General features: G+C 39.4%; 1 protein-coding gene across 2 annotated transcripts; it reads left to right on the forward strand.

The window, feature by feature from the left end:
* The first annotated feature begins 46 nt into the window (after positions 1-46).
* Positions 47-21,521, forward strand: PROSER1 (proline and serine rich 1). 2 transcript variants are annotated; one of them, XM_036382945.2, is made up of 13 exons: positions 47-767; positions 3,745-3,810; positions 4,544-4,612; positions 5,068-5,162; positions 7,380-7,473; positions 7,906-8,016; positions 8,748-8,831; positions 9,704-9,782; positions 12,064-12,159; positions 12,281-12,325; positions 14,580-16,341; positions 16,996-17,143; positions 21,174-21,521. In XM_036382945.2, the coding sequence occupies exons 1-13, from the start codon at positions 723-725 to the stop codon at positions 21,177-21,179; spliced, it is 2,700 nt and encodes an 899-aa protein (XP_036238838.1). In that variant the 5' UTR covers positions 47-722; the 3' UTR covers positions 21,180-21,521. The 2 variants fall into 2 exon arrangements, with proteins under 2 accessions (XP_036238838.1, XP_036238829.1); XM_036382936.2 differs by lacking the exon at positions 21,174-21,521 and adding an exon at positions 18,429-20,097 and having other exon boundaries at positions 48-767.
* The last annotated feature ends 348 nt before the right edge of the window (positions 21,522-21,869 follow it).

A 21,869-nucleotide genomic window follows, 5' to 3' on the forward strand; every position in this document is an offset into this window, starting at 1 on the left:
CACCGAGACTGGGGGCGGCGGCGCGGGGCGGGCGCTGTGATGCCCCGGGGCAGCGCTCAGCGCTCCGGAGCCGCCCCGGGAGCTAGGCGAGGGGCGAGGCCGCCCCGAATTTCCGTAGCTCCTGCGCAGGCATCGCTGTCGCCACCCAGCGTGGAAAAGGGCCTTCGCTCGGCGCTGTGATGCCGTAAGGGTGCGACCGCAGGGAGGCGGGACCGGCGGAGGGGGTGCGCAGTCTGTGGGCTCACGCCGCTCCCGGGCCTCCCTAGCCCGCCTGCCCCGGGGGCCGCCCGCGTCGGCCCCGGCTCTGCCCGCCGGGATCGCAGGGCGGCGGTGCCGCCAACGATGCTCTGCGGGGGCGCCCCGGGCCGGCCGGGCCGCGGTGCCGCGTGCTGAGCGGGGCGGCCACCGCTGCCGCCCTTCCCTTCCCTTCTCTTCCTTTCCCTTCCCGCCGCCGCCGCGACCCCTGTGCCCGCCGGAGCGCCCGCGGGGCGCACGGGGAGCGGGAGCACCGGGCGGCTCCCGGAGGGCGCCTTTGTCTCCGTGTCCGCCACTGCAGAAGCGGCAGCGCTCCATCCCCGGGGCCGAGGACAGCCCCGGCCGCCTTCCGTGCCCGGCGTTTTTTATTTATTTATTTTTTTAAATAATTTTTTTTCTGTATGCTCAAAGACATTTTTTATCGCTACTGTTATTTCCTCCACGTTTAAGTGTCGGCAGTAATCAAGATGGATAAGAAATCATTTGAAACCGTGCTGGATGAAATTAGGAAGGTAAATTCTCTTTTTGCATGTTAGTTTAATCATTTGGTGATGGACTATAGGGCAAGGAGTACTGACTGCAAATCGAAAGGAGGGGGACATTTAGCTTAGCTATTAACAAGAAATTCTTTACTGTGGAGGTGGTGAGGCAGGGGAACAGGTTGCCCAGGGATGCCCCAATCCTGGCCGTCTTTTAAGCCACGTTAGAAAAGGCTTGAGCAACCTGGTCTAGTGGGAGGTGTCCCTGCTCATAGCAGGCATGGTTGGTTGGATGATCTTGAGCCCTCATTAGAAATTAGCACTTGGATAAAGTTGCTGCAGCATTTTTACTTTCAAGGAAAATGAGGGAGAAAAACCAAAAAGCATGTCTTTTTGGGGGGAAGGGCTGCGGTTGCTTGGCCTGTCCGGAGACAGTGTCAAGTACTCTCCTTTGATGCGCTGGTTTAGGAGGTACAATGCACAAATAGGATGTGGAACACTGATTTCTGAGCTGCATTCTTTTTGAGCTGTCCTTTTTGGAAATCACATCTCCCACAGCTCAGGTGTGACTGTGTGCACACCTTCTTTCTCTGGGATGTCAATCCTGTGTTTTGATGATTGCTCTGAGCTGTGCTTCTTCATCTTCTGTTTAAAAACTCTCTGAACGAAATACTGCAGGTTGTGGGGAGCAGAGATACAATACAAACCTGGGCTTCCTCGTGTCTGGCAGGCCTCTGGTTTCTCTCTGCACAGGGGACTGATTTTAAGAGGAAAGCTTGAGGTTAGTGCTTGGCACACTTCCCTGAATGCTAGAAGGAGAAAAGGAGAGGAAAAATCAGAACCTTTGAGATTAATGTTTCTTGTCTTGCCTGGGAAGCAGAAACCTGTGACAATGTATTTTGTTGCAGTTAAGCAGAGGTTATTCCAGTGTCACAGTAGAACAGTTTACCTGCTGAAGGTTCTTGGTGTGACAAGTGAAGGGCTTGTTTCCAATGACATTTCCTCATGGCGCAACACTGATCCCCATAGCATTTTTGTATTAAGTAGAATTTTTTGTTGTGTTGGTTTGTCTAGGAGAGGTAAATTTCCTTTATTGTGACTCAGGTTCTGGAGTTGAGTTTCAGTTCGGTTTCTCTTCGGCATGAGGCAGTGATGGCTGCAATTGCAGTATTATTATTTTGCAACATATCGAGGTATAAAACTGTTCAACAGAAACCCCAGGGGTGTCTTTCTTATCACAACTACGTTTTTGCATACATTTTCGTGGTCCAAAGGTCTCTTTCATAAAATAGCTAAAAACATCAAAGTCTAAGATATGTCAGGGTGTGGACTTTCCTCCCAACTTAGGAGTTTGTGTGGAAAATCTGGGAACCACAAAAAAAAAAGTCAAGGAATGACTAGCACATGAATGCTTTCTTTGATGATTGATGGTGGGAGGGAGTAATGTTTCAGTTATATTACTGCAGTGCAGTCCTTCAGAATACGCTCTGTGATTACTAAAGACTTCAGACAAAAGGGTTTAGGCATGTGATTTTAGGCACTTATGTTTCCTCTATGCTATCTGCTTGGATTCCTGTAGTCCAACTTGCTGTTGATCTAAGGATCAGTGCTGTGCTGTGTTAATAATAGTTGTGCTGTTGTGGTGTAATGTTCATTATCCAAATGCTGGTTTTGTCTTTGCTGCTATGTTTTTGTTTAAGCTTCATTTCTAGCTCTGTGGTAGAACCTTCTTTATTATGTGATTTACAAGTTTGTTGTGTTGGCATGTTCCATTTTCAGTCCTACAGTTAGTTAGCAGGAACAATTATTTAAATGTCTTCATGTGTAGCTTACTTCTCTTTTTCCCTGTGTGTATTTACAAGTACTAACAAAATAAACTTTGGGGGGTTTGTTTGCTTGTTCCTTCCATAAATATGTATAGCAGTGCTTTCTGTTTGTACTCTTGTTATAAAGTCATTCAGTTGTTAATTTAAGAAGGGAAAGTAACATTTGTTTCAGTAAAAAAAATACATAGCCTGTTTTTTTCCAAAACACATGAAGAGGAGGAAGGAATAGAGGAAGAAATGGGCATAAAGGCAGAAATTCTTTCTGCCCCTTTGACTTCAGTGTGTCTGGTAGTTTGTCTCTTAATGAGGTACAGAAAGGAAGAGGGTTGTTGGGAGAAAAATAGAAGTGGGTGTGTGGGTAAAGCTAAAGGTGGTTTGAGAATACACGAGATCTGGCATTACAGGAGGGACTTGGAAACCATGGAAAAAAGGTGTTTTCACCGGCTTGGGGCAGTAATTCAGCTGTTAGCTGTCTTCTTTACATGTTGTACCTGTCACAGAGGGCTGGGTACAGGGGAGGGAGGAAGTCCTGGCTGTTAGACAGCTCACGTGGTTATCAACACAGCTGTCTTGCCACAAAGTCAAAAGGCCAGTGCTGCATTAAAGTACTGTGCTTTGTTTGTTTGGTATGACTGCCTGTTAAAATTTGGAATGTATAAGGAGAATGATAAGACAGTATCCATCTCTGGAGCAAGCTTTGTTGTGTAATTAATTCTATCTGTATAGACTCGTTATCCAATTTCTTCATAAATTGACTGAAGTAAAATACTTTGCCAGTTACTTTACAGGGGCCATGCAATGAAATTGCCTGAATAATCAACTGTTATCAATAATCAACTGTTAATAATCAGCAATTATCTTCTTTAAGTTGATGTAAATCATTGGAGGAAAAAGAAGAATGATGATATTCTCTCAGCACAGTTCTAAGCAACAACAAAAAAGCAAAATCAAGTAAATAAAAAAATGAGTATTATTTTGACAGAAGAATTAAATCACATCTTCCTGTTTTTCACTGTTCTCAGTTACCTAAGAAGAGCACTGTTACTTCAAAATGCTGCAATATAATTAATACAAATGTCACTTTGTAGGGACAGATTTTAGATTAATAGATTAGCAGATGGTTGTGCTATAATTATAATTTTTCAGTCACTAATTATGCATCTTTTTTTTTCTGTATCTTTTAGGCTGTGTTGACTGAGTACAAATTAAAAGCTATTGAATATGTTCATGGATACTTTTCTAGTGAACAGGTAAAGTCAGCGCTCTTATGGGTTTAATGGGAGCTATTGTTTTTGTGTATTCAGTAATACACTGTGATTGTCTTCAGTCATACTGAGGCTGATCATATTAGCTTTTCATATTTATTGAGGAGATTTAATTACTTGTTATTATATTAGCATGACACTATTAAAAAGAGTTCCAAGTTGCTTTGTCATCAAAATCACTGCATTTTCATTCTTTTTGTGTCTGGAAAGTTGTATAAATTTATCATAATGGAATTTAGAATTGTTTTGTGTGTATTGTCTAAATAGACATAATGTATAATATGATAATATGTAGATTTTCTTTTTCCTCTTTCTTTTCCTGCTGGGTTTTTTTGGTGTATGTTTGGGACTATACTGTTTGGGATCCTGATAGTTGATAAGCTTTTTCAGAGATACTTGATTTAATACTTGATACTTGATTTTTTTTACTTATTCTAATACAGTGGTATTGTTATTCATATATGTAAATATATGCCAAAAAGTAAGTGTTTTAAATATTTCCATGGAAAATCTTCATCTCATAAAATAGAATTTTTAGGTGCTTACTTAGAAATAAATAGAAGATTAGATGCTGGTAGGCACCGACAATCAGCCATCACAGACAGATGTTTTGTAGCAGTACACCAATGTGGCTGCAAAAGTGGAAAGGTCATATTGTTGCTGTTAGCATACATTTTTAATATATCTGAAAGATTAATGGAAGGCCTTACTGTTGCAGGTTGTTGAATTACTGAGATACTTCTCCTGGGCAGAACCACAGCTTAAGGCAATAAAGGCTTTACAACATGTAAGTTCTTGTGACATGATCTTGTGGAATAAATTTGCTCTCTTAATGTCATTTTAATTTTATGACACCTACTTTTCAACTGATGAGTCAATATACCCTTCAAAATCTTCAAAGTTTCTTCTTCATCTCCTTCAGTGGTACCAAGCTATGAAACTTCATATTTTTAGGTGGGGTATCTTTTCTGACTGAAGTGACTTTTACTTTCCTGTGTATCACAGAAGGAGATGTAACCCTTTCTAACTCTTGTTAACTCTCCTGATTTCTTTGCTTTTGGTGAGTGCTTTTTGGAGGTGCTTGTTCATAATTTAGCATATAGAGTTTCCTTCCCAATGGGAGGGAGAGCCTATTAAAAGTTTACTGAAATATACCATATGAAGCTGTTACTGAATTGTATTCTGAGTTTAAAATACTGGTGCTGTTTTATTTTATACACACTTTTTTCCTTTCTCTATCAGAAAATAGTGGCAGTTCCAGCATCAAAAATGGTTAATATTCTCAACTGCTTCACCTTCAGTAAGGATAAACTTATTGCCCTTGAAATCTTAGCTTCGTAAGTATCTCTTCTGCTGTGTTCCTTAACTTGTATTGGTTTAGCTCATGTTTGAGGATGTAAAACTTTAGATCTCCCAGAAGGAAGCACTGTGCCTGGTTAAGGTAAAGCAGAAATCCATTACTGATGGGGCTGTTTAAAGTAATAATTAGAAGCAGATGTTGTAAAAGTAGACATAAGACTGAGAGAATTGGGTTTGTTCAGCCTGGAATGAGTTTGGGTGACCAAATTGCAGCCTTTTGGTACCTGAAGGGAGCCTGCAAGAGAGCTGGAGTATAGTGACAGGACAAGGGGAATGGCTTCACACTGGAAGAGTAGGTTTAAAGTGATATTAGGAAAAAATTCTTTGCTGTGAGGATGGTGAAGCACTAGCACAGGTTGTCTGGAGAGTTTTCTGTCCCTGGGAATGTTCAAGGCCAGGCTGGATGGGGCTCTGAGCAAGGCCAGGCTGGATGAGGATCTGAGTAAAAGGTCCCTCTGCTCACCTGAAGGGGCTTTGGAGCTAGATGATATTCAAGGTCCTTCCAACCAATGATTCTATGATTGTGGAAAATTCCATAGTTCTTGCTGCTGTGTGACCTGCCTGCTGAAAGACTGGCACTTTTGGTGGTGTTTTTACTGTGGTCTTCAAATGTTGTAGAGAACAAAGAGGGCCTTAAGCTTGTTTCTCTGCTCACTGAAGTCTGGAAGACTTGAGACCAGGAAATTCTGGGAATTGACCCTTTTTTGAAAAGTCCTCTAAGTATTACATATGTAGAGATGAATTAAGGAAATGGTACTCTTAAACTGACAAATCTACTGTGTATAAAAAACAGATATTCTAAATTTTTATTTACAGAGAAAGTTGGAATATTCCTAGTGAATAGAGTTGCTTCAAAGGATCTATTACACATATTTAAAATGTAAATCTTCTGCTTGGTTCAGGGGATTTATTTTATAAAGTATTGTTCTTTTTTGATTATTTAGAGGTTTTTGCTTTAAGCATATGTGTCTTCCCTGTGAATGCTGTACTACCACCTGCTTGATCTTCCTGGGGCATATAAATTCATGGTACAAATATTCATAAAACAGTTAAGACTGAGGATACAGACACGATTTTGCTTTAGGAGTTGAGCTTAAGGAAGCCATGTCAATGCTCCTAGTCTATTTCAGACCAAACCAAAACAGAGTAGCCAAAGGAAAGTTAGTTAGTGACACACAAAACTAACATGTTACCTTCTCGTAATGAGACTGGAGCTCTTGGACTGTTCAATTTTTACGCTTCAGCTGATGTGGGGCAAAAGCACAATAACTTCTTAGGTGTTGAATTTCTATAGTACTAGAGCAAAGTAAGAGAGTCACGATTACAAATCCTAACCCAAATCTATGTGCTGCTTACTTCATTTATCAGAAATATTGAACAAAGCTGAAAGCTCATTCACATTTTAATACTGTTCTTAGAAGTGTTTTTCATGGCTTCATTCAATGTTCTGCTGATTTAATTTCTGTGTAATATCCTCCTTTGAGGACTCCTCCTTTTTGGTGCTGTATTTCCAGTAGTTTGGATGGCATGGATAATATTTGACAGAGAAGTGCTGGTAAAAAATCGGTCAGAATTTTGAATAAGGTGGGTAGAAGCAGGCATTGGTCTCCTAGTAGTCACATACTTTGTTCTCTGGTGTGTCTAGTGTTGTTTGGGGAAGAAGAGAGAGGAGGAGTACCTTTTGGAACTATATTAAGGCTTCCACTAGCTCTGCAGAACTTACAGAGATTTAACAGAAATGATCTTTTTAATTCTAAATGAAATTAGATGAGAACTTGTTTTTCCACCAGACTGACAAGAAATTGTGGCAAATTGAGTAGCTGCTGGCTTTCTGCTGTGCTAGGAATTGTGTGTTAGTAGCAATTAAAGCTTTCTGGTGAACTGTTGATGCCTTAAGTCTCAAGGCATCACTGTTGTGATGCAAAATTCATTTATTCTACATACTTAGTCTTGAAATAAAGTTTAGCCATCATCATCCATTATTCTGTATTGATATTTAGTTCTAATATATTGTTTTACTTACAGGTATGAAGTCCATATTTAAGCCTAGGATTTTTTATAATAGTAATATTATGATCTGAACTAGTTATGTTTTTTTAATATGCTTTTGGGTAGTGTCTAACCATGGGTGACTTTTCAGCATTTTCAGCTTATGCAGATGGAATGGCAGTAATTGTCTGTCACTGTCTTTGCAGCAACATTGTTGATGCTCAGAATTATCGCCTGATTGAAGATCTGTTCAGAATTAATATGTCAGAGAAGAAAAGATGCAGACGAATTCTCGAACAGGTAATCATAAACTAATATCCTTGGTTCTGTTAAGATTGTGTCATTGTGGGCTCAGGGTTTAGCATCAGGACTTCTGGGAGCTGCTGGTGTAAGACAAGCTGAAACAAGCAATTGCAAAAAGGTAAGAGCATGTGCAACAGAAGAAGTTTTTGTCAGACATTAGGAAAAAGAGACACAGAATTGGAATCAATGCTGGAGGAAACAGTTTGTTTTAGAGAGCACCAAGTGCTTAAGTCCAACGTCAGTGTAAGCAGAAGGGGACTTTGACAGAAGTTTACACTATTTGGATTATTTGGAATAAGACTTGAGACACAGACTTCAGTTGTTCCATGTAGGTTGATTCATGCAGTGTAAATGTCGTGAAGTAGTAACTAGTTTCTTTAGAGCATTGAATTTGATAGCAAATAATGTTCTTTCTTGATTATTTTGCAGGCTTCAAAAACAGGTTGTAAGGCTCCTCATGCTATGATATCATCCTGTGGCATGATTCCTGGCAATCCTTATCCCAAGGGCAAACCAAGCCGCATAAATGGAATTTTTCCAGTAAGCATGATCCTATGCTTTTGTTTTTCACAAATGAACTTTGATTTAAGATTTATTGTAGTATAACCAAACCCAGAATTCATATATGTGGAAGGAGGAGTGGAATCAAAACCAAAGTGCATTTGTTGGATTTGTTGGTTTGTTTGTTTGTTTTACTCCATTCCACATTTACAGGAAACTTGCATTATTTTTATTTGCTCATTCTTTGTCTGCTGCTTCAGGTAAACATTACCTGAACAATGTCATAAATAAATTGTTCATATCAGGAAAACATTGTAACTCCAGCAGTATTTGGCAGAATCAGGAGAGGTGTCAAGAGGCTTGCTGGTAGGTTGATAAAGTGACCTAATAAGGTCACTACAGTACTACTGCTAATCTTAGTGTAGGTCTTAAGCATGTTAAGCATTTCCTGTGAACACCTAAGGGACAGCCAAATTAAATTAATGTTATCATATCCACAAGTCAAAATCCAGATTTCTATCATCAACATGCACTGTTTAAAATGCCTCTCTTTACAAAAGCTCAGTGTTACAAACCAAGCTATTGGAATGCTCTTACTTTACAAGCCTAAAACAGTTAGTTGGCTTGATTTTTTTTTTCCCTGACAAACATGGTTACTTTAAGAATGTTCAAGAACTCAAATGTAGTTCAGAAAAAAAAAAAATATGGCAAAATTGTACAGCAAGGTTTGCTTCTAAATTAATGCTTGGTTTAATTTTCTTTTATTTCAGGGAACCCCTATCAAAAAGGACACAGAAGAATGTACTAATGAGGGAAAGGGAATAGCAGCCCGTATACTTGGACCATCCAAACCAGTATGTCTAAAAATTAATAAATAAATGACACTTTAAAAATCCCCAAAATGCTGTTATGTTGCAAGAAGACTGTAGAGTAGCAATTTAATTGAAACTAAATTCCTGTAATGAATATGACCTAGTATATTTTTATTTAACTTGAAAATGACCTCTGTTTTTTTATCTGTAGGGGGGGAATATTCTCTTCTGGATACAATGTATGTGCACTTGAAGACAGAATTAAAATTACAGTAGCAGAAGAGAAAACTAAAAGCATTTTTGGTAATCCATCATGAGTTTCTCTCTGAGGATTTCTCACATGAGCACAGAAAATTGCTCATGAAAGCCTCCATCTTTGAAACTTGAATTACAGCAGTGCCTTAGAGGTTCTTGTTTCTTAACAACAGCTGATCTGTATTTCAAAATCTTTGAGCATGTGGGACAAACTTTCAGTGAACCTGTTACTACTTGGAAGTATTGTCCAAATGTTTTATTATCACTTCTATTATGAGATGTTTCCCACAAAGCTGTATTATTTTAAAAACATAGGTATTTTCAGAAATATTTGCTAGTTTTAAATGTGCTAAACCTCTAAAATGAGAAGTCAGTCCAAGACTGCAGAATATGAGAACTGCAAGGCAGAAAGGAGCTCCCTTTCCCACTTGTGCTCAGTTTTCTATTAAAATCTAAAGGTATACTAGTGATGTTTGTTTCACTCTTTTCAGAAAGAGTGAAATACTTGCAGTCACTATGGATATTATGAAAAAAATTCATATCACCTATATTTGTAGAAAGAATGTCTGTCTGTAGTAGTAGAATGTTAGCTTGTTGTCTGAGAAACATTACCTAATGCTTTCACTCTTGCTTTTTCCATTTGTTTTTTGTTTATGTAGGCTCCATCAACGTACAATCCACACAAACCAGTTCCATACCCCATCCCACCATGTCGGCCACATGCAACTATTGCACCAAGTAAGGTTTCTGTGTGTTCTAGCTTGATGCTATTGTTCATGCATTTGCCTTTTAAGCAATGTGCCAAGTGTTGGTTTCTCTGACCAGGGTCATATCTGAAATTGGCTGCTGCTCCCTGAGCATACTCTAGGTACTGGTTTCTACCTTTTCTTTCATGACAGCTGAATTGATAAAAAGAGGAATATATTGACTTCTTTTTCCAACATCCATAAGAACACTTCACAATCCTGTTCTGATGACAAAATATTTAATTTTATGGGAGGTATTGTGCATGTTAAACAAGACAAGGGCTTTGGCTTTGTTGTAATTTGGCCAAGGCTTGGGCTTTGGTTTGACAAGTCTGAATTGTTGCTGTAGAACCCAGCTTGGGATATGGTCAGCCATGGCCCTGAATTAGGTGGAACTATATAGGAACTTGCTGAAGGGCTGTAATCTGTTTCTCACTTGCCTTCAACTTTACCTTCAGTCCATCATAATGGAGAGTAAACAGTTTCCTAAAAGAAAAGTAGATTTCAGTGTCAGAGGGGAAATAGTGATTGCTTTTTCCTGCCATTGCTCTATTTTTAGCAATGGCACTATTTCTTAGTGCCTTAAGTAAGATTGAGCCTTTATTCATAAGCTCCTCTCTTTGCTCTGCTGCATCAATTGTTAGACTTGAGACATTTTTGGGAGGTGGCAAGGCAATTGCCCTTTCTTGGGAAGAAAGCTTAGAATACTTAAAGTAGTCAGATGCAGGTCTGGCAGGCAGCTGAAAGCATTTTCTAATCTTGAAATTCTGTACTGCAAAACAAGGAGTGCTCTGGTTAGGGCACTTGCTTTTCACTGATGTTGGGGATTTCAGGGAGTTTTTCAGGGAGTTGATAAGAAAGTGAAGCAGAGCTCCTAGCAAGCATGCTGTAAGCTGAGTCATCTAATCAACTTGATGTCTGCAAGTCTTTTTATAGCCATTTTAGAAAAATGGGCACTACTAGTGGCTAAAATAAGAATGATTGATTATTTATGCCCAGGAAATTACTTGTTCTGAAGAAACTGTGTGGGAAACTTGCAGACTAACTCGAATTTATATTGAATAAATCCTATCTAAAGTACCTTAAAGCACAAAATTTGGCCTGTGATTGGATAGAAATATTAGTACAGTTTTAGGATATGAAAGAGCTTTTGAGGTTTCAGGGCCTTACTAGGCTGCAACATGTGTTTTAAGAAAACTCTTGTGATAACAGAACTCATAAGTGGTGAAATTTGGTATATACGTGTATGTGTGTGTTTAATGAGATTGCAGATGCTGACGTGAAACTATTCAATGTGATTGTTTTCAGTCAGTGGTGATGAGTTGCTTTCTGCCTCTTGAACATTTCCTTGCTGAGTGATGCAGCGATTGTTAGTCGCTTTTCTGATTTTCAGGCGAGAGTTATTGTGCAAGAAATCTTAACATCAGGTGGAATTACTATGAAAGTATGAAATCAGAAAGGACTTCTATATGACAAATTAGTGCAATTTCAGTATTGTTCAAGTGCTACCTTTTCCCATGAAGCCTGAGTTTTTATGCTCTTACACTATTAATTCAGGGCCACTGTGAAATGTGTGGTTCCTGCAATTTCAATTCAGATGTGTTTCATCAGAACTCTGTACCACAGCAATACAACAGTTTCAGTTGCTCCAAAAAATAACAGAGGAAAAAAGGTATATTTAATATATTAATTGCTGTAAGAATTTTATATTAAAATACTGTGCTAACCCGCTTGAATTTCTTAACATTTAAAGAAATATTGAAGTATACTAGATTAAGTATTTGAGAAGGATTGTTTTTTTCTCAGAATTTTCTGGCTAATGTTAAACGGTCATGGTTATTGATCTGTGTTTGGCTCCTTTGTTTGTCCAGCTTTAATGCTGAAGAAGCAGTTGCAACAGCCTTTAATTAAGAATAGGAAAGGAACCAGTGATGCTGCTGACACTGTATCACTCCTCCCCTTTGAGTTTTTTCAGGCAAAATGAAACTGAAAGGAATTGAAACCTGACTTTTTCAGGCTCTCTTAAGAGAAATTCTCTTAAGAGAAATTCTCTTAAGAATTGCCCTTAGTAAAATTTGGATCACAATGTATGCCCTTCAGGCAGACATTGGCAAAAGCCAGCATCCAGTCTGGATAGTTAACTGGTCTAGCTTTTTGATGAAGGAATATCTTACAGTCTTGAAAATATTTTTTAAAAGGTGAAGATGCTTACTGGTTCATCTAGATACAGGTTGTTCTCACAACAGGGATGTGTAATGCCTTTGTTATTTTAGGTGCTTACAACAATGCTGGCTTAGTTCCAATGGCCAATGTCATAGCTCCAGGCTTACCAGCTCCTCCACCGTACACTGCTAATCAAGTGGTATCAGGTAAAGCATGCATATCTTTAAAAATATTCATGCTGTTTTTCCTGGCTCATTGCTGGGAGTGGATCATTCACTGCTGGAGTTTCATTTGCCTTTCAATAACAAGCTGTTGTTCTCTGTTTAGAAAATGAGGACCTTTCCAGCCAGGCAAAACCTTCCCAAAATCAAGGTAAATTGCAAATCCACAGGGGGATTTTTGTGTTCATTGTATTTTTGTTACTTGTTCAGAAAATGTTAACAACAAGTTTAGTGGGATCTTCATAAGCTTCTGAGTATGCAGCCACTAAGTATGTGCATTAGAACCTCTTGAGAGTGGAGAAAAAAAAATCATCAGACATTTGTACTTAAAAGCACTGAAACATTAAAATTCATTCTTTTGTGTTAGCTTATCAAAGTTTTTTGTACTCTTCATTATATAAGTATGTGAGAAATAATGCTAAAAACTAAATCAAAATACCCTTTGCAATATTCGTGCACTTAAATACTTCAGTAAATCTTTGCAATTTTTAAAATTCTGGACATCTGTTGGAAAACTCATTGACATTTTAATTTCATAGATCAGTTGCAATAAGAAGGTAGGAATGCAAGAGAGATTTAGAAATTTTTGAAGGTCTTATCCCAGAATGTTAGATCCAACTGTGTCTGCCTGCACTTTTGTCTTACCCTGTAAGATCCTGTTCTTTTTACCAAGACAGTTGTGCATTTTTTAATTGTTTTTGTGTGGTGCTTAGTACAAAGCATAATAATAAATCTCATTAGGAACTACTTATAAAAAGGTTTTGATAATGTTATTAGAATTGACAAACTGAGAATTTACTGACCATTGAGTCAGGCATATTAACAAATACTGCAAATAGATAAAATGACTGTGATAAGTTTAGCTACTGTAAATATTCCTAGGGACCAAAAAAAAAAGTTGTGTTTTGTCCTTCCTTCTCTGTGTCCAGGGGTGGGTCTACAGAAATGTTTTGAAGAATCACTTAATTCTTGTATACCCCTCTTTAAGTATGCATGTATTTTTATGAAGTTAGTTTATGCAGGTAAATGAATACGGTGTAAGGAATGAAATATTCTCTTAGGAAGAAAAGTTCAGCTCTGCCTTCTAGTACAGCTGTATTTCATTTGTGATTACCTTGGCTGTCAGGATTAAATAACTGTAATCTTTATGAGAGTCTTTAGCTTGGAAATAAACAGAGAGAAAAGAACAGAATCCAGGGCTGGGTAGTCTGGGTTTTTGGTTTTTTTTTTGAAAAGAGTATGTAGAAGGAAATAGGTTTTTTTCAGATTTACACATTTTAGTGTTTCAACATACACTAAATTGAAGTTTGTCATATCAACTTAGGTCCAAGATTTAAAGAATTTTCTGGATTTGTATGTAGAATTATATGTAGAAATCAGGCAAGAGAGACATGTAGGCTGCTAGAGAGTTTTGGGTGGTGAGTTTAACTGGTTGGATGAGTGTCTTGCTTGCATTTGAACAGATTATTCCAAAAGTAAAATAAAGCACAAGGGTTGTTTGAGAGCAATGATTTATTAACATATTCATGTTTCACAGGAGACTAGAGGCAGGCTTATCGAGAGTCATGACATGCCAGTGTTCATAAATGCAGCTCCTTTCCATTAACCTCCACGTTCACAGTGTGCCTGCCTGTTTTCTTGCAGCTTGACTGATGTCTCTAACTTACTTTGTAGGATTGACACAAGCTGGCACTTTTAGTGGCAGGTGGTTGCCTTTATTACAGACACCTGACTAAAGACTCCTAGAAATCCTTGTTGCTAAAGTCAAGTGCCAATATTAGTTTAATACTGTAGTGTGATACATGAATTTCAAAGTGTACCTTCTTAGAATCAAAATCTGAAGGAAACACAGTGAAGAGAATGACCTGATTTTGAAGGAAAGAAAACTACCAGCACCTGAAATCAGCTTTCTTCAGTTGTTGACTAAACTTCTCTGAAATCATGATACATTGAATTAACTGGTTCTGAAGGAAATTCTGACCTTCAGTGAGAGTGGATGCAGAGGAGCCCAGGTGATCTGATGCTGATGGAATATTAGATCTGGTTTGGGTACTGCCAAATGTTAGGGACCAGAGGGAGGGTGTTTACTTGTATCACTTAGATGTTCTTACAGAGTGTATTTGAGTTTCTAACTGTTTTGCATGAGATCATGAAGAGGCAGCAGATGTCACAGAGCATTTTAAAAAGGAGTGTTAGCCCACATGGTGTATGATTTGTGTGATGTGTTTGTGTGTACCTTTTTGGTTTGTTTTCATAGGCCCCGCTGTTCATTGTTTATATGTAGACATTGTGTGTTAGCTATTGCTTGTGTATCATATTTTGAAATACTGTATAAAATGTTTTTGTGTTGATTTCAAACCTTTCTGACAGTTTCAAGTATTCTTACTGGTTTTGTTTCTTTGCAGCTTTTTCTGCACAAGCGAATCAGCTCTTTACTCCTCATGGTTCTAATCCTTCAACACCTGCTGCTACTCCAGTCCCTACCCCATCACCTGTCAAGGCAATAAGCCATCCATTAGCACCTGCAACTCCACTCATCTCTGGGATGAACATGTCTACCCCTGTCCTTCCTGTTTTCCCAGGACAGGTCTCCTCTTCCATCCATACATCTCAGCCATCCACCCCAACCCCTACTGTCATCAAATCCCTTTCATTGCCCGGTGTTCCTGTCACATCTGTTCACAGTGCAACCTCTACCCCTATCCCCTCAGTTTTTTCTGGGCTGGCTTCTATCCCTGCTGCTATGCCCGCTCCACAAGGTTCTTCCACTCCATGTGCCACACCTGCACCCAGTGAAGCTTTTGCATCTGCTGCTACACCATTTGCTGGCCTCCCTTTCTCTGCAACCTCTTCAGTTGCTTCTGCTAATAATCCTGCTCCATTGTCATCAGTCTTTGCTGGCCTCCCTTTGTCCTTGCCGCCCAATGCCCAAGGGATTTCTAGTCCTGTTCCATCTACAATTGCTAATTCTCCTGCCACCACCATTCCTGGCTCGCTTAGCTTGCCTAACCCAATTTTGTCTGTCTTAAAGGGATTTCTGACATCAAATGACACTTCATTAATCAATTCATCTGCTTTACCTTCTGCTGTGACAAGTGAGCTTGCTTCTTTATCTGCTCTTGCTAATCAAAGCTCTGATACTCCCACTTCCACTGTCAACAAATGTTACACTCCATCAGCTACCCCCAACACACAGCGTTCCTCCACACCTGGGCTGGCTATTTTTCCAGGTCTTCCATCCCCATCTGTAGCCAATTCTAGTTCCACTCCTCCCACATTGCCTGCACAGTCACCTTTAACCACTTCGCCATCGATTATGCCAGTCAACTGTGGCTCATCAGCCTCCCTCTTGCATGGCACAAGTCCTACTAATCCCGACCAGCAGCTCTCATCAGCCCCAGCTGCCACAAGTATGCCAGTTCTGGTCAAAACAGAACCCATGAGTCCTACCCTGTCGGCCTTCAAAGGTCCTTCTCATTCAGCCAGCCCTTCTCATGGCACTCTAGGACTCTCAGGGCTCGGGCGTGCATACACCTCAGCAGCTTCAGTGCCCGTCAGCTTGCCCAGTTCCCTGAACCCAGCGCTGTCAGGGCTCTCCTCTTTGAGTGCTCCTCTGAACAACTCCAGTTCTCTGGCTTCCATTTCCCTCGCCCCACACGGCTCCTCTGCTCCCATTGCCCCCGTGTTCAATGGACTTCCTCCTTTCACATCTCTAACCAGTAACTTTGCCTTTACTGGTAACCCAGCACTGACCCCGCCCGTCACCCTCCCGGGGTCTCTGCTGGCCACTCCGGCTACGAGCACCACAGCCGTGCCCGCCCCCCACGTGAGTTCCACCGCCGCCGTGCTCTCAGGACTCGCCGCCTCCGCAACCGTCTCCGCTCCACCCTTCTCGCTTAACTTGTCCAGTGCTGTCCCTTCCCTTTTTTCTGTTGCCCAGGGACCTCTGGGATCATCAAACCCATCCTTCCCTGGTTTTCCTGTCTCTAACACACCCTCTGTCACTCCTGCTCTCCCTTCTTTCCCCGGCCTCCAGGCATCTTCTGCAGTAGCAGCAGTTGCACCGTTGCCGGCAGCTGCCACAGCCCCATCTCCAGCTCCGGTCCTGCCAGGGTTTGCCTCGGCCTTTAGCTCAAACTTCAACTCTGCACTTGTGGCACAGGCTGGGTATGTTACTGTTTTTGGAGGAGGTCAGAACTATTTCTTTTTCTCTTCAGCAAACACTGATTTTATTTTAGGAGTGTAGACAAAATTTTCACTCATAGTTACTAATTGCAGATAATTTTAAAAAAGTTAGTTCACTGCTAGATTTACACTTGTCATCAGAAGCTGATAGGGTAGTGACTAAATAGGTTGGCCTCAATAGTCCCTGTTATGACAGTCTAATCCAGTGAGGTGCTCAGTGATTTTATTTCCCAGATGAGGATACTTGGCACCTCCTAGGCTTTTACAAGAATGGATTCCACCTGGGCATCCATTAACACACACAGGTAATAGCAGACAATATCTTAGATATTTTAAGGAAGTCATCAGCATAAATCTTGTCTTAAAGGGGTTTTCTTTGTGTGTGAACTGTCAACACAGTTGAGGTACAAAACATTTTGAGTGCCCTTAGGTGTGTTCCAGACAATCTTGGTTTGTGTATGTATGAATGATTTTTAGATGGGTAAAGACTGGAATTTAGTTTAGAAATTCTGGCCTTTATGAGATTTAGAAAAAGAACTGCTGTAATTTATGTAGACATAAGCTTATAGAGAGGGAAACAGAATAAAACATGGTGCAGATGTTCCTAATAATAGCCTCATTTTCACATTCTTTCAGCTTGACTTCTGGACTACAGACTCCAGGAAATGCAGTTTTTCCTGGTCTTTTATCTCTCCCTGGTATCCCTGGCTTTCCCCAAAGCGCCGCACAATCTTCCTTACAGGAATTGCAGCACAGTGCAGCTGCACAGTCAGCACTACTACAGGTAATGTGCCTATTTGTTAGTACTGTTCTGCATCCAGTGATCTCTTGAGCACCTACTTGCCTGCTAACTCCTTGGGATTAGTTTAAATCAGTACATGATTAAAACCCCTAAATTGTGTAAGAACTGATTTAAAGGATGATGATAAAAAACAACTTGTACTAACTTCTTACTCAAGGCCAGTGTACAATGCTTCATAAGTGAGATTAAAACATTATCTAAAACTCTTTGTAAAATGGGGAGAAATAAAAGAAAAGATAATGCAAATTAATTTTTTTGCTGGGTTTGTGTTAAATCTAATGAGCTGACCGTACCACTGCAAAATTTGTGCTCTGTTCCAGTCTGACATTTGAGTAACTTACAGATTTCTATGGACTGTTTGTTGTGAGTTATGTGCCTCTGCACATGTAATCAGATTGTCTTGAAATTGTGTCTGTTGTGGTTGTGGCTTTCTCTTGATAGTTCCCACAAATAGAATTGTAATTTAAGCTTGAAGTAGCTTTGGATAATGTGTAATTTCATCATCTCTTTTCCATGAAACAGCTTGTTTCACCCACCAACCCACATAAGTTAACTGAAACTGTCAGCAGACTTTGTTCATATGTTTCGTTTGTCTTTTGTTAAAAACAGCCTCTGTACAGACTCTTGTAAGAAAATTGACCTTCTCTACATAATACTAAAAGAGAGAGCTGAGTGTCTTAATGTTTTCTCTCTTCTGTGACACATCAGTTGTTGAAATGGAACATGTGTCTAAGTACTGTTCAGAGTGCAGCATATTGTCAGATATCTTCTGAATATCAGGGGATCGGAAGAAGCAAGTTACTTCATCTAGACCGTGCTTTTGCAGCTCAGGAGTCTATTTGTTCTGTAGAAATGTATGCAGATTGCATTGAGGGAATGTAATGGTTCTTCTTTATAAGATCCAGTCACTAAAATTAACACTTATTTACCTGAGCAATGAAGAGAAGGAAAGTTGAGTCACTAAAATATTACAGCTCCTGATTAAGCTGTGCCTTCCAAATCAGCTGGTGCCGTTAACATTTCTTTGTTCTCCCCCTTAATCCAACTGCTTTTTTCATTCTCTGGTATTTCAGAGCAATAGTTGCACTACAGATTAACATCTTTGTATAGATGCCTTGCTCATCTCTATTCTTTGCACACTTCAGAATATAATCCACTTGTTTTAGCTTGAGCAGGACTGGTATTGTGGCTGAAATTTTGCTTAATTTAGATTTTTGTTTCCTTGATTTTATCAGTGCTGTTTCCTAACTTCTTATCTTCCTTAAAGGCGCATTCTGCTTCTGCTCTGGACAACTATACAGCTCAGCCTGAAGGTTTTGCTAACTATCCATCAACACCAGGAACACCATTTTCATTGCAGACAAGTCTGCCCCAGAGTGGATGGCAGTAAATACCAGGCATTTCTAAAGACTGCAGTGTTTGCTTGACAGAGCCTGATCCTATTCACTTTGAAGGCTGTCTCTGCGATAGTGGGAGCATGGTCTGAGCTGGGGAAAGAGAGGGAAAACATGAGGGTAAAATGTTTCCAGGAGGCTGTGTCAGATGTCAAACTTAATTTGTGAATTGCATTCAATTTGATTCAGGGTCTGATCCTGTGAATTGCTGAGCATCCTTGACTCTCCTTTAATTTTAAGAGTTCACTGTTTGGTGTTTTACAGGATCAGGAACATTCAAACAGGTGTTTGTGTAAATAGGGCAATTGACTGTCAAGCTGAGTAGGGAGACCAAGTATACTTAATAGTGTGAATAAGCACCTATCCTGTTATGTTTTGTATGGTATATGTGGTTAATAGAGACTGAGATCTAGATTGAAACTAGACAATTAAAGCTGTAGACGACCTTTTGTCTAGAAGCACACTTCCTGTGTGTGTACAAATCAAGGTCAGTTTATGGTCTTTTCAGATGTTTTCTTCCTATGTATGAGGATCTCCTGTTAGCATCAGCAGTATGTTAAGGGGAGGGTAGGTCAGAGGTATGTGGGGGTTTTTCTTATGCTTCAAAATACTGTCATGGGCTTGCTGCTGAATTGAGTACTCCTTTGTCTGAACAAGAAAGATAGGAAATGATGCTGTACTGTATTTGGTAGAAGTGGATTATGTTTTACTGGAGTATGATTTAGCTAGCTGACAATATGTCTTTCCAAAGTACACAAAAACATTTTAACTTGCCTCTAAAATAAGGTTCCATAATATTCTCCTTGCCTCCAGCACCCCTCTGAATGAATTAAATAATTGTACTGCGGATAGGCTGCCTATCTGGCACTTTTGACTGCAGACTTATGTGAATGTTTACAGACATGGGGCAAGTTCTTCTCTCCCTTATACTCACAAACAAACTGGTTCTCTATATGCTTTTCTGCTATAAACTACAACTTGATGGTGCTTATCTTATCCTGTGAATATAAGTGGGAGCAGAATTTGGACCATGGATTTTTTTAGTATTTTTCCTTGGAAAACATACATGATTTTAAAGGCATATGGCTAAATTAACTGTTACAATGCAGCATATAGAAAGGTCTTGCTTTGTTAGTGAAATTGAGTTGTGCACTCTGCTAATAACGTTAGTATCTGTGGCAATGTGTAACACATCATTGAATATCTTCTATTTAAGGTATGCTCTTGATCATAGTCTAGAGACAATAGACATGAATGATATTCAATCATGTGACTAAATTAAAATGTAGAGATACTACACTGTAGAAATGTTCTGCACCTAGAGTTTTACTTTTTTAAAGATTGATGATGCTGGGAGATGTTGCTAATGTATTTTCTTTCAAGATGTGAACAAACTTTTTTAGAACATTAATGGAAATTACTGTATTGGTTTTTAACATAATTTTTTAAAATAAAAAGTTTACAGTCATGGCAAAAAGGCTTTGATGACTATTTGAATATTCACCTAAAATATGAATGAATAAACTTCTTTTTATTAAGATACTTCTACTGATCTTGATCTTGCTTTATGCTGTTTCTTTTTGATGCATAATTCTGTCCAAAATTATAAAATTTACTTCCTAAGGAGTGACATTAGAAATATTCTATTTCATTTGTAGGTTAAAAACTTTAAAAACTTCAATTCTTTGACATTTTAATAATCAAACTTACATATTACATTAAATCTAGAAAAAAATATTGTGTTCTTACATTTTTTTATTTTGTGAAACCTGTTAAATTCTCATGATTCTTCACTCTGAATTGCTCTTAAAATTGATATCTTGGATATTGATATCTTGACTTAAGAAATCTGTGGAAGAGGTCTCTACCATCTTTCATTTTATTCTGCTTGTCATTCTTTCCATAACTTGCTCTTTGTAGATTTGCAGATGAGTTGGAGAAAATAAAGATACAGGTATCTTATCAAGAGCAAATTGGCTTTTCTCCCCAGGATGTGAATGTAAACCAGTTCCAAGTCAGTAAGTGTTTTGTAACCTTACTGAGGTGCTGAGTCCGACATCCTGTTTTAATCCTAATTTCCCCATCAAGCAATCAAAGTTTGAACTGCTTCAAGTCACCTTGTAGTCAAAAGCAAATAATACTGTTTTGTCAGAAAGTAAGCACTTTGTGCCTCTGTTTCTAAAAATATTTGTTGAATGGTCATGGGGTATGGGGTTCCTGTCTGAGCACTGGGCAACTCAGAGATGCTGAAGAGACTCAAGCCTTGTTTCTCCAAATGAAAACAGGTGAGAAGTAGTGAAATCCCCTGTGTTAAATGCTCTTCTCCTGAAGCAGTGTAGTTACTGGGTGTTGTCCAGCCACTTTACCAGAGAAGAGTGTTTGATGCTCCCATCAAACATCCATCAGTGTTAGACTGCCATCAGTGTTAGACAAGTGAATAGGTTAAGAAGTGTTTAGTTGTAAAGATCTTATGTCTGGAATGGGACTCTCTGGTTCTTACTGAATCTTACTGAGCTGCATTTTGTGAAGGAACTCTCTACTGGTTAGGATTAAAATTCAATTTTTTAAATATTTCTCTGGATGTAAAATTGGTTTTTATTAATTTTTTTCCTCTTCAGGAATAGAGTCTGTGTTCTGCATTGCAGCAAACTGCTGTGACCCAGCCTTGGAATTTCTGAAGGGAGTGACTTGTCCTGAGTTCCTTCATGCTTACTTGAGCACCGTTTTTAGACAGCCAAGGAAATGTCTGCTCTGAGGCAAACCACCTTAAATCGAGCCTGTGCCAGGAAAGGGCTCTTGCTGTATGACTTTAATTCTGGACTGATTATTTTCACTGTTCAAGTTGCCAATTATTGCTCTATTTTGTGTGTACTGACAGCCTGCATAGATACAGTGTGGTAAAGTGTTCCTTGAAATAAAACCTTTTTTGCAACAACTAAGAACATACCAGGATTGTGTTTGCAAGCAAGTTTCAACGTTCCTTCAAGTGCTTTAATTGCAGCTGCAGTGAATAGGAGAGAAACAGAATAATTTTCTGTCCTTTTCCTCTGGTTTGCAAATGAGTGTTGGGAGTTTGCCTGGTCCTGAAGGGAAACTTGCCATGAATGTTCTGGCTTTCTTGCGACTTGCCTGCCTTTCTGTATTGATAGAGGAGCAATAGCTTTGTCTCTCTCTCTTATTTACTCTAGTGGCCCAAGGAGGCCTTCTGTCATCTCCAGACCTTCAGCTGTTGAAAGCTGATGCCATTTTCATGAGGAGGAGCAGCAATATGGGAATGTTCCTACAAGCAAAAGGACAGTACTGTTCATCTGCTC

This window comes from Molothrus ater, chromosome 2 (genome assembly GCF_012460135.2).
Source record: "Molothrus ater isolate BHLD 08-10-18 breed brown headed cowbird chromosome 2, BPBGC_Mater_1.1, whole genome shotgun sequence".
Taxonomy (NCBI): Eukaryota; Metazoa; Chordata; class Aves; order Passeriformes; family Icteridae; genus Molothrus; species Molothrus ater.

Excerpts from the sequence above, each read along its gene's own strand:
- PROSER1 (XM_036382936.2), top strand. The coding sequence starts at position 723 with ATGGATAAGAAATCATTTGAAACCGTGCTGGATGAAATTAGGAAG. Across the intron at positions 7,474-7,905 it reads GCAGACGAATTCTCGAACAG|GCTTCAAAAACAGGTTGTAA; the intron begins GTAATCATAAAC and ends ATTATTTTGCAG. Across the intron at positions 9,783-12,063 it reads ACATGCAACTATTGCACCAA|GTGCTTACAACAATGCTGGC; the intron begins GTAAGGTTTCTG and ends TTGTTATTTTAG.